This window comes from Podarcis vaucheri (genome assembly GCF_965113315.1).
Source record: "Podarcis vaucheri genome assembly, chromosome: 1".
Taxonomy (NCBI): Eukaryota; Metazoa; Chordata; class Lepidosauria; order Squamata; family Lacertidae; genus Podarcis; species Podarcis vaucheri.
Window position 1 is genome coordinate 3,609,333 of NC_138759.1, and position 12,660 is coordinate 3,621,992.

General features: G+C 47.4%; 1 protein-coding gene across 2 annotated transcripts in view; it reads right to left on the bottom strand.

The window, feature by feature from the left end:
* Nucleotides 1–7,173, bottom strand: part of NEMF (nuclear export mediator factor) — a 38,506-nt gene extending 31,333 nt beyond the window's left edge. For both annotated transcript variants that reach the window (XM_082229735.1, XM_082229734.1), the window contains exons 1-6: nt 7,009–7,173; nt 4,768–4,836; nt 3,843–3,945; nt 1,937–2,062; nt 1,214–1,362; nt 113–180 (exon numbers count right to left, since the gene is read on the bottom strand). In XM_082229735.1, coding sequence (XP_082085861.1) covers nt 113–180; nt 1,214–1,362; nt 1,937–2,062; nt 3,843–3,945; nt 4,768–4,836; nt 7,009–7,067 — 574 coding nt within the window. In that variant the 5' untranslated portion in view covers nt 7,068–7,173. The remainder of the gene's footprint in view (nt 1–112; nt 181–1,213; nt 1,363–1,936; nt 2,063–3,842; nt 3,946–4,767; nt 4,837–7,008) is intronic.
* Nucleotides 7,174–12,660: the final 5,487 nt, after the last annotated feature.

Genomic DNA, 12,660 nt, shown 5'->3' on the forward strand with positions numbered 1-12,660 from the left:
CAGATATATTTGTAACCCTGCTTTCTTCCCTAGGGCTCAAAGTTGCTTACAAACTTTGAAAAACAGAACATAGCTTATTGCTGATTTCAATCTGAACATAAATGGTACTTACGAAGGTGAGGATTTAGGGCTCTCTTTAGCTGGTCCCCTTTCGGTGCACTGGCTATTATTTCTGTCAACCTGTTAAGTGGGAGATGGGGAGGAAGGTCACCCCCCCAAAAGGAATACATTGCTATAGAATGATATTGAAGAGGAAAGCACATTGTGAACATAAGAAGGGTCTGCCAGATCAGGCCAAGGGCCCATCTAGTCCAGCCTCCTTGTCTCACAATGACCAGCCAGATGACCATGGGAAACCTGCAAACAAGATCTGAGCGCAAGAGCCTTCTCTGGTTTCCAGCAACTCGCATTGAGAAGCAATACAGTGGTACCTCGTGTTACAGACAGGATCCGTTCCGGAGGCCTATCTGTAACGTGAAACGCCCACAACTTGAAGAGCTGCGTCTGCGCAGGTGTGCGGTGCAATTTGGCGCTTCTGTGCATGCGGTGAAACCCAGAAGTAACCCGTTCCGGTACTTCCATGTTGCCGCGGGACGTAACGTGAAAAGACGCAACATGAAGGTATGACTGTGTTGCTTCTAACTGTGAAGACAGAGCGTAGCCATGGTGGCCAGTAGCCACTGACAGCCCTCTCCACCTCCATGAATTTGTCTATTCCCATATCCCCAAAGATAAAATTAATATATTCCTATACGCAACAACAGCAGCGAGAACATTGGTGGTCAGTTACTGGAAAGGAAATAACATCCCAACAAAAAGGGAATGGCTAACTATGTGAGTATCTGGAGTTAGCAAAATTGACGGATATAATAAGGCATAAATCTAAAACTATGGTACAGCATTATGAGAGGAGAAAAGCATTTCTCTATCTACCATTTCCGTGCAATGCATATTTTTAAAAAACTCCAATCATGTTGCCTCTTACTTACTTTTTCTCTAAACTACGAAGTCCCAAACGACACAACCTTTCTTCACAGGGGAGTCATTCCATTCCCCTTGATCATTTTGGGTGTCAAACCCAAACCAGAGCCACTTTACAGCCCAGCAAGCGGGTCTCTGAAAAGCAGCTCCACTCAGTTCTTGGAGAGGGATGGGGCAGGTGCGGATATTGCTTTCTCCCCCAAACTAAATGCTGCACAAAGAACAGAGGTACCTTTCCAAACTGGGCAACGGCGCTGCTGCTTTGGCGTTGTCGACCGGGTAGTGTTCCCGAACTGCAAACTTTACATCATCTGCTTCATCTGTGCGAAACCTCAGGATGTTCAGTATTAGGTATTCATGGTCAGTAAGAACAATGTTGCCCTGCAAAAGAGTTTCCAAGCAAAATGCAGGTTTCAACCTATAAAGTCTTAATGGAGCCTCTCCCTGTGTCAGCATTATTATTATTATTATTATTATTAATTACTTCCCTTCACCCTAAAATCCCTGGGCAGGTTGTAACATTAAAACACTGTATTTAAAACAGCTGAAATCAAATTACGATCACAAAAATAAAGGACACACCTCAAGTGTCAGGCTGTTTTACGGATTTGTAAGCAGCTTCAAGACACTTTATTGTGGAAAGTAATAAAATAGTCATAAAACAAGGCTGCAATTTTAGTTCCTATGCTGTGGACTTAGATGTTCAACATTCACCATCCATGCTACCTAGGGAAATTTGGATGTCTTTAATTACTATTTATTTATTGCTTGTCTGCTTTGCATATGGTATGACGCAATACCCTGCTACTGCCCTTTGGGGTTGTTAGTAATGGCAGTAAAGGAAATTCGAAACAAAAACGAAGAACCTTCCTACCAAGTAACGAAGCAGCGGCACGAGGGGGAGAGACCAGCCTTTTCGCCTCCAAGACCCGCAGCTCTTTCACCCTCCACTTACCCTGTCGTACAACTCTATAATCAGATGATAGGCGGCTTCGTCGCTCCCAAATTGGAAATCGACTATCCTGTCGACGCCAAGCTGCGTCACACTCACAAGCCTTCTGGTCTTCAGATGCTTGCGACACTGTCAGCGGGGAGAGCACAAACAGGTCTCACAAAGGGACAATGAGGCAGAGTCGTTTGCTGCCCCCCCCTCCGCAAAAAGCCAGGGTAGCTGAGGACTCCTACACCCCATAAATAAAAATGTAGATATCATAGTCTCTCATAAACTTTTGGATCATTTGATATAGTTGAACAATGGCCTGATAAAAACAGGAGAAGCATGGTGTTGGGGAGAGTCTACAGTGGTAGTCATTTACAGATAGGTAGCCGTGTTGGTCTGCCATAGTGAAAATAAAATAATTCCTTGTCGAGAATCCAGCTCGACATCAGTAAGAAAATCAGTAAGAAATCAGTCTCACACCAAGATGACTTGAAGAAAAAGCTTTGGCTTCAGCCGCAATGTTTATTGTGTGCAGTAAGAAATAAATCATCCTCTCTCCTCCAGCACTGCGCTTGCTCTGCCTGGTACTCAAAAGTAACAAATCAAAGGAATGTAACCTTGCTTTTGCCCACGGACAAAGAGAGTGTTATGCTACGTGAGCCAATCATTAGTCTAGCATGAGGTGTTCACGTGCTCATCATGCTCTTAGCAATATCTCATGCTGTAAAATCACTCTGCAATAATAAGAACTCTGCTCATGCTCTTATGTACAAGCAATCATTTTCCCACAATTCCTTCCAGTAGCACCTTAAAGACCAACTAAGTTAGTTCTTGGTATGAGCTTTTGTGTGCATGCACACTTCTTCAGATACACACTTCTTCAGATACACAGTGGTAGTCATGTTACGGATGAGATCCATTCCGGAGGCCCATCCATAACGTGAAAAACCCGCAACTCAAAGTGCTGCGTCTGCGCAGGTGTGCGGTGCGATTTAGCGCTTCTGTGCATGCACAAGAGGCAAAACCCGGAAATAACCCATTCCAGTACTTCCGGGTTGCCACGGGACACAAGACGAAAACACGCAACCTGAAATGGATGTAACATGAAGTAAAGGTAAAGGGATCCCTGACCATTAGGTCCAGTCATGACCGACTCTGGGCACTCGTCTCACTTTATTGGCCGAGGGAGCCGGCATACAGCTTCCGGGTCATGTGGCCAGCATGACTAAGCTGCTTCTGGAGAACCAGAGCAGCGCACGGAAACACCGTTTACCTTCCCGCCAGAGCGGTACCTATTTATCTACTTGCACTTTGACGTGCTTTCGAACTGCTAGGTTGGCAGGAGCAGGGACCGAGCAACGGGAGCTCACCCCGTCGTGGGGATTCGAACCGCCAACCTTCTGATCGGCAAGCCCTAGGCTCTGTGGTTTAACCAACAGCGCCACCCGCGTCCCAACATGAAGTATAACTGTATTTTAAAAAAGAAAAACCTATGGGGAAGGTCTGGCAGAAGCAAAGGGTGGAGAAGATGTGACTTTGGCTACCCGAAGACCTCCCCATCACTTGTTTGGCTGCTGAGTCCTCAGCAGATATTGCTAGCCTGCCTACTTCCAGAACTCACTCCGCCACATAAACACACATATCTATGTAAAACACTCCAAAGCCTTAGAGCATGGAGTGGAATTATTCACCTACTCCTGCCTGGAGAAGGACAGGTGAGAGCTCTCCACTCAACAAGAGAAAACCAAGGCACAAGCCTTGCTGTTATTTGGGCCTGTAGTCTCATACTGCAAGGTTCATACGTGAAAATGCAAAATGCTTGTATGGCTAGCCTCAAAGATGAAACAACAACATTAGCGGCTTGGCATGTTTTCTCTCTCCGCCCCAGAAATCTGCAGCGTGCAGAGAAAGATGCATTTACCTTCATTGCAAATCCAGACGGCATCATGTTCTTGGGCCACTCAAACTCTGTTGTGTGAATTCTTATGCCAGATTCCAGGAGAAGCGTAGCCTTGAGGTCTGGCCTAATGACAACAGAAGGCATCAGGGAGCATCTAGGCACAGATTTGGCGTAGATGTGGGCGCAACACATGCTCTTCCTCCTCTGGGAAGTGCAAGCTTGCATTTTTAATTTTTTCAAAATCAAACACTGAATTTGCATGCTGGCATCCACTCGCTCGTAATAGTTATGCAGTTGGTAATCATAAAGATCCCCAGAACTGAGGTTTCCCACGAGTAATCACTTGAAGGATCTTTTTAACAATCAAGCAGTATATAAATTTTATGAACTAAGCAATGTTTAGAAACTCAGGGAAAGTAGTGTGTGAAGATGCTTGGAAAAGCAAGGACAGGTGAGCCTTCTCCCTACGTTTAACAACAGCACCAGGAAAACACATAATATGGGCATGCTGTGCAGGGGAGGAAGAAGAGGGAGAGATTGTAATCATTCACAGAAAGCAGAGGGGACAACATACACCTGTATCTTTGAAGAAAAGTCCCATTAATTTTAATGCATCTTGATTTCATGTACTACATTCAAAAGACTACATTCATAGGAAACAGATCCGTGTTCCAACTTCCTTTTCATACATAGTGTTCTAGTTTTGGCTGGCTATTTTATCTCACTGAAGATTGAGATAGATGTAAGACACACATACAGATTCAAAAGTTAGAAATACTCTGAAGAGAGCTGGGATGACTAACTTGTGAGTCTCCAGATGTTACTGGACTAGAGCTCCCTGACCGCTGGCCATGCTGGCTGGGACTGGTGGGAGCTGGAATCCAGCAAAATCTGGAGAGCCAAAGGCATCCTGAATTAAAGAAAACAAGGAAGTTTCAGCTCTTACTTCTGAAGGCGAATAAGGTATGTCTTATTGTCCACATCGTAAACGTTGTTTACTCTCATTCCCAACAAGCTAAAAAAAGAGAGAGAAGAGAAAAGACATATATATTTATATTTTTACCAGTGTAAGGAAATTTATAGAAGACTGTTCTTGTTGCAAACACTGACTCAATATTTTTTTTAACAAAGAGCAACTGTTAATCTTATTGTGGTTAAGGCTGGAGGAGGCAGTGAAAGAACTGCTTCTTAAATCAAAAGGACAACGAATTAATTATAACACAAACATCTTTCTGGGCTAAGTCCAATCTGGAGTAGTCTTCTATGCTGATTATCTTGGAACAGGACTACAGTGGTACCTCTGGATGTGAATGGAGTTCCGGAGCCCCATTCGCATCCAGAGTAGAACGTAACACGTGACTGCGTGACTGCACATGCGCGGGTCGTGTTTTGCCGCTTCCGCACATACGCGTGACGTCCTTTTGAGTGTCTGCGCATGCACGAGTGGCAAAACCTGGAAGTAATGGGTTTTGTTAATTCCGGGTCGCCGCATAGCACAACCTGAAAATGCTCAACCTGAAGCATATTTAACCCGAGGTATGACTGTAGTGAGATAGAATCAATGTGACACGTATTCGTGGGTCTAAAAATCAGACAAATACAGTCATACCTCGGGTTAAATGTGCTTCAGGTTGAGCGTTTTCAGATCACGCTCCACGGCGACCCGGAAGTAACGGAACGCGTTACTTCCGGGTTTCGCCACTCGCGCACGTGCAGGCGCTCAAAATGACGTCAGGCGCATGCGCAGAAATGGCGAATCGCGACGCGCGCAGACGTGGGTTGCGTTCGCTTCAGGATGCAAACGGGGCTCTGGAACGGATCCTGTTCGCATCCAGAGGTACCACTGTAAAATATGTGGCTGGTCCTACACAGGGCCAGCCCAAGATATGTTGGCACCTGAGGCAGACCCCAAAATAGCACACACCCTCTCCCCCCCCAGGGAAGATCTACATCAGAAACAAGGGGAGAAAGAAAGAAGACTGGGATCTGTAGCCCCGGTGAATCCCACCCACCCACCCACTTTCCTACGTTTCCGAGCACAATTCAAAGTGTTGGTGCTAACCTTTAAAGCCCTCAACGGCCTCCGCCCAGTATACCTGAAGGAGCGTCTCCACCCCCATCATTCTGCCCGGACGCTGAGGTCCAGCGCCGAGGGCCTTCTGGCGGTTCCCTCATTGCGAGAAGCAAAGCTACAGGGAACCAGGCAGAGGGCCTTCTTGGTAGTGGCGCCCGCCCTGTGGAACGCCCTTCCAGCAGATGTCAAAGCGATAAACAACTACCTGACATTCAGAAGACATCTTAAGGCAGCCCTGTTCAGGGAAGTTTTTAACGTATGATATTTTACTGTATTTTTGGTTTCTATGGAAGCCGCCCAGAGTGGCTGGGGAGGCCCAGCCAGATGGGCGGGGTATAAATAATAAATTATTATTATTATTATTATTATTATTATCCTTTTCTTTTTTTGCTAAGTGCATAAAGCCCAGTGCATGCAAATTAAATGTGTGCAGGTTGTGAGTTGCCCGTATAGTAGTGCTCCCATGCCAGCGGCCTTCAATCGGCAGTGAAAGAATGTAGCTCAGGATCAGGAGAGGACCCTTAAGATGTTGCTGGACTCTGACTCCCAGCACTCCTGACCACTGGCTACACAGGCTGCTGTGAGTTGGCAGACTCAGGGTTTCCCAAACTTGAGCTTCCAGCTGCTTTTGGACTACAACTCCCATCATCCCTAGCTGGCAGGACCAGTGGTCAGGGATGATGGGAATTGTAGTCCCAAAACATCTGGAGGGCCGAGGTTGCCTCTGCCTGGTCTGACAACCAGGGGAAACATCACGTACAGACCAGCCTTCCTCCTTCCTCTGGTGCCTTACAGAGGTTTCGGACTACAACTCCCATCAACCCCCAGCCAGCTGCCACGTGATTTGGACTACAACTCCCACCAGGCCCTGCTAACTCATGGGAACTGTAGTCCAAAGCTCCTGGGAGGCACCTGATTGGGGGAGGGCGAGGAGTGGGCGGGGCGAGGTAAAGGGGCGGGGCTGTGGGCGGGACAAATGCCCAGATGGGCGGGACAAATGCCCAGGTGGGCGGGACAAATGCCCAGGTGGGCGGGACAAATGCCCAGGTGGGCGGGGCCTCCGTCGTCGCGGGGGCGGGGCCGCCGCCCGCCTGTCACGAGGCTCCCTCCTACCTCTGGCGCAGCTCGGCTATCACCGCCCGGATATCGACCGTACTGAAGCGGGACTTCATGGCCGGGCCTCTCTTCTCCGCGGCGGACTCTGCCCGGCCTTCCCTCGCCGCCGCGCTGCCGGACGCTTTTCCTCCTGTCAGGCGCCGAATCGCCCGCGCGCATGCGCCTTGCGACACGTGACCTACGGCGAGACCACTAGGCCAAAACTGTTCCGGCGCGGCGTTAGGGAAGGCGAGGAGCTCCCTGCCGCCCTCTGCCGGACGGCGTGGAAATGGCAGCGCTTGGAAGTGCAGGAATTTAATGATGGGAAAGCACTTTTCGTATGCTCAGAGGTCCCCTCTATTTCTTCACCTTGTTCATGCATTGCATTTCTACCCCACCTTTCCTCCTTGAAGCGGAAGGTGGTGTTCCTAGGTCTCCTGCGAGGCATCCAGAGGGTGCCCTTATTGATGCGGATCTTAGCAAGGGCACCTTCTCAGCATATAATATAGCCCATAACAGCCTAGGACTTCTAGGACAAGCAATCCTCAGCCTCCCAAGATGCAACCATGCTCAGCTGTTGGCGGAAGCCCGATATGCAGATCTGAATTCAGATCTTGGGGTTTGGAGTTTGGCTGGCACTTAGGAGGAGAATTCTGAAATGTTTTCTTTAGAGGAGCATGTTGCTGTGAGATGGGGAGCTTGGGTAGGACAGGGTTAATGGAGCAAGGCTGATTTAATACTCCTGACAAAGTTGCTAGGCACAGCTTTTGTTAAAGAAAGTACAGGTGATGCGTTTCCATGGCTACTGATTGTTAGGTGATCTCTCTCAAGGCTTCTGAATGGAGCAGAAAGAGGCCTCCCACTCAGCAGCTGAGAGTGATGTAATCTAAAAAGGGAGAATTAAAAACTGCAGTTAGGCCAGACTGAGAGAGAGCCAAGCTAAGCCTCTGTAAGCTCTGTCTGAGAGGATACTCTTGAGAAAAGTGGATTTGGGCCTTGAGTGTTTAAATCTGGGATGGGGTACTGGATCCCACAGTGGGTTGGCTACATGCCTTCCTCTCACACACACATGCACACGAAAGCTTATACTCAGAACAAACTTAGTTGGTCTCTATAAGGTGCTACTGGACAATTTTTTTATTTATTTCGACTGTGTCAGACCAACACGGCTACCTACCTGAAGCTACACACAAAGAGAGACGCCAAATTTGGCAAATGGGCAGTGGTGCCCACCTGCCAATCACATGGCATCAGATGACCTGCTTTCCTGAGCCCAAGGTTAAAAATCAGATGGTGTGAACAAAGTCCCAGGGCTCTGAAAATGCTGGTTAGTGGTGCCTATAGGACAGGTGGATATAGAATATTTTTGTTTTGACAAGTTTTTGCACCTGGATGAAGCCACCTCTGCCTTAGGTGTTTTGTGTTATTAATTAATTAATTAATTAATTACTATAGTACATTTCACCCACTATTCTTTTGTTTTTCAGCCTTCCAGTTTTAAAACAGTAGACTTTTTAGCTGTTTTTATTATATGACCGTAATCACCTTCACCAGCATGTAAAAGGCAACTCATTAATTGATCAATAATGATGTAATCCTAACGGTGTCTCCATCCATGCTCAGCCTGTAATTTTGCAAATAAATGCAAATATTACAAAATACCAGCAAGTCTCCAGTGACCTCCTTCTAATGGAAACAAAACAAAACCTGGGTATGCAATGCGCCCTGGAACGTCTTACTGCTTGGAAAAGTGGGGTAAGCGTAGCACTAATTTTCAAAATGTGCTTAGATAGACTTAAGCCAGCCTGATAGCAAAGAGGAGTATTGTTTCCAGGGATAATAGGCACTTTGCACAAGTTCAGAGACATGTGCATTTTAGTTTTATTTTCAGAAGAGAGGATGCCCAGGGTGGTGGCTTTGATCTGGGCGAATTCAGCATCCTGTTGGATCTTGACACACCGAGGACCATTGTATTGATGCTGACCTTAGCAATGCACTCATTCAACAACATACTGTAGTCCATGGCAGCAGCCTAGAACTCTGGAGCTAGAGCAACCTTCCAGGCTCAGGTCCAAGGAGCTGGGATTACAGGCTGTAGCAGGAACCCCCCACCCCAATCATTCAGTTTGTACAAACTTCACACACTCACACTCACACACTACATATGCCACACTTTTGTTATAAATTCATAGAAAAATCAACCATACATCGGATTTGCACTGTTCCATTTTTATTTTACTCCATATGACAAGGACTATCAAAGGGGGGTGGCTTGGTTCTGGTCAGCCATAATCCCTTCACCATCCCAGCACATCCACAGGAGCCCTGCCCAGTTGCTATGCCAACCCTGATGGTCCTAGACAGAAGACCATCAAGATCACAAAGAACTTGCATATGGGAGTGGATTCAGCATGGACTGAAACAAAGGACAATGATCAGATCTTCCCTCTGGGGGCAGGAAACTGCAAACTCCCCTTTGTCTCCTGGAAGTGACTCATGGGGGGGGGGGAAGGAGGAACCAGCCAGGTGACAGGACACTCAGGTTACCACCACAACTCCTCCCTCAACCCCTCCTTTCTGTAATGTATGCATGATGTTTCTGGGGGTGGGCTTGACCTAGAGGGTGGGAATTTCAAAAGTTTTTATAAGGTCTTGCACACCATCTTTCTGGGTCTTTCCTCTCTCTTGCAAGTGAGGGGAACACCCTGTTGCAACAGTTCAATAAAGGCCAAGCCTACAGGCTGCTGTTTTGCTCCAAGTTATCCTGGTTGGTGTCTTTGTTTTTGTCCAAGGGAGCCCTCGGATTTTTCCGGTAACAAGGCAAGAGCCACCACACCAGGGCTCCTTGTTTGCTTCCTGTGTGTCCATCATCCAGAAGATGGCAGCAAAGATCAAAACACTGAATCAATACGGTATTCTCAAATGAATAAATAACTTTCAGACAGTAGGAGCTGTCCGGCTTCCTCAGGAAGTTGTGGACTCTTTCATTGGAGGCTTTTAAGCAGAGGTTGGATAGCCATCTGTCATAGATGCTTTAGTTGAGTTTCTTGCATCACAGGGGATTGGACCAGAAGACCCATGGGTCCCTTGCAGCTCTACACATCTATGATTCTATGAAACCACAGGTGGGAAGAGGGCTCTTGTGGTCGAATCCTGATTGCTGGTTTCCCACAAGCATCTGGTTGGCCACTGTGAGAACAGGAGGCTGGACTAGATGGGCCCTCGGCCTCATCCAGGAGGCTCCTCTCACATTCTTAAAATAATGAGAAATACTCTTTTTTTTCTGTTCAGAAAACCCACCAACGTGGGCTGTGTCTCCCCAAACTGCTTAGATGCCCACAGCTGATCCCCAGGACCCCACCACAGTCCTGCCTATATCATGATGGTTAGAGACTGTGTGTAAATGACCTGCTGTGAGAATAGGCAGAACATAAGAAAAAGCCTGGCAGGATCAGGCCAAAGTGGGACCGTTGTTGGGAGACAATGGAGGAGTGCGCCTTTGGGGGTGAAACATGTTTTGTTGCAGCTGAAGGCTGATGAAGGCATCCGGTTGTGATGCTACAGATGAATCATGACATGAATCAGTACGTTTCCGAGCACAATTCAAAGTGTTGGTGCTGACCTTTAAAGTCCTAAACGGCCTCGGTCCTGTATACCTGAAGGAGCGTCTCCACCCCTATCGTTCGAGATCCAGCACCGAGGGCCTTCTGGCGGTTCCCTCATTGCGAGAAGTGAGGTTACAGGGAACCAGACAGAGGGCCTTCTCGGTAGTGATGCTCGCCCTGTGTAACGCCCTCCCAGCAGATGCGAAGGAAATAAGCAGCTATCTTCTTTTTGAAAGACATCTGAAGGCAGCCCTGTTTAGGGAAGTTTTTAATCTTTAATGCTGTATTGTTTTTAACACTTGATTGGAAGCCGCCCAGAGTGGCTGGGGAAACTCAGCCAGATGGGCGGGGTATAAATAATAAATTATTATTATTATTATTATTATTATTATTATTATTATTATTTCTTCTCTCTGCGCTCCTCCAAGCAGTCCTTCCTCCTCTGGTCACTGCTGTGGCTGCAGGACCTGGCTATCCATCCTGTATTGCGGTCCTCTGCAAGGGATTCCCACACAGCGGGGTTGATATTGTCAGCCATCATGTCTTATAATTCTGAGCTGGATTTGGTCCGTGAAGCCAACTCCCCACAGAGCACATCCTTGGGGATCCTGCCATCTTCCCTTTTGTGGACATGACCAAGCCAGTGTAGACATTGCTGGGAATGTGGCCTTGGGAGAAAATATGTTTGAGACACTGTCCTGCTGTGCATCGCTCCTGACAGTTGGAAGTTGTGCACAGCTCACTTCCATAAAGCAGCTTGCTCAACACACAGGCCTGGTGGACCTTCATCTTGTTGTTGTTTAGTCGTTTAGTGGTGTCCGACTCTTCGTGACCCCCTGGACCAGAGCACGCCAGGCACTCCTGTCTTCCACTGCCTCCCGCAGTTTGATCAAACTCATGTTGGTAGCTTTGAGAACACTATCCAACCATCTCATCCTCTGTCGTCCCCTTCTCCTTGTGCCCTCCATCTTTCCCAGCACCAGGGTCTTTTCCAGGGAGTCTTCTCTTCTCATGAGGTGGCCAAAGTCTTGGAGCCTCAGCTTCAGGATCGGTCCTTCCAGGGAGCACTTAGGGCTGATTTCCTTCAGAATGGAGAGGTTTGATCTTCTTGCTGTCCATGGGACTCTCAAGAATCTCCTCCAGCACCAGAATTCAAAAGCATCAATTCTTCAGCGATCAGCCTTCTTTATGGTCCAGCTCTCACTTCCATACTTCACTACTGGGAAAACCATAGCTTGAACTATACGGACCTTTGTTGGCAAGGTGGACCTTCATCTAGGCCATCATAATATTGCAGGATGAGCACTTTGGGTTAACAATGTTCTCTGCTTTTTGTTATTTTATATTTTGTGTTCTGCACATAGCTGTAAACTTTCAGATTTGAAAATAAGGGATCAGCAGCCTCGAAAATGAGGGAGCAGCAGCCTCACCTGTTCTGGGGACAGTCTACGGGATATCTAACAATCCGGGATAGCAGTGGGAAATGGCGCTGGAATAAGGGAATTTCCCGCAAAAAAAAGGGAAGGTTGACAGCTATGGTTCTGTACGTTCTTACAATTTGGTGTTGCTCTGAGACGTTTTATATAGCAAGCAATGAATGCAATAAATATTAAGTCATTTTTATCATATTATATTATGATGGGGTGGTGCTGTGGGTTAAACCACAAAGCCTGGGGCTTGCCAATCAGAAGGTTGGTGGTTCGAATCCCCGCAACAGGGTGAGCTCCTGTTGCTCGGTCCCTGCTCCTGCCAACCTAACAGTTTGAAAGCACGTCAAAGTCCAAGCAGATAAATAGGTTCCACTCTGGTGGGAAGGTAAACGGCGTTTCCATGTGCTGCTCTGGTTCGCCAGAAGTGGCTTAGTCCTGCTGGCCACATGACCCGGAAGCTGTACGCCGGCTCCCTCAGCCATTAAAGCGAGATGAGCGCCACAACCCGAGTCGGTCACGACTGGACCTAATGGTCAGGGGTCCCTTTAGCCTTTACCATGATGGGCCTTACAAGAGCTGAGACCTGGGACGAGAAGGAGGTGAAAAAGTCACCTGAGGTCTTTTAAGAAATTGGA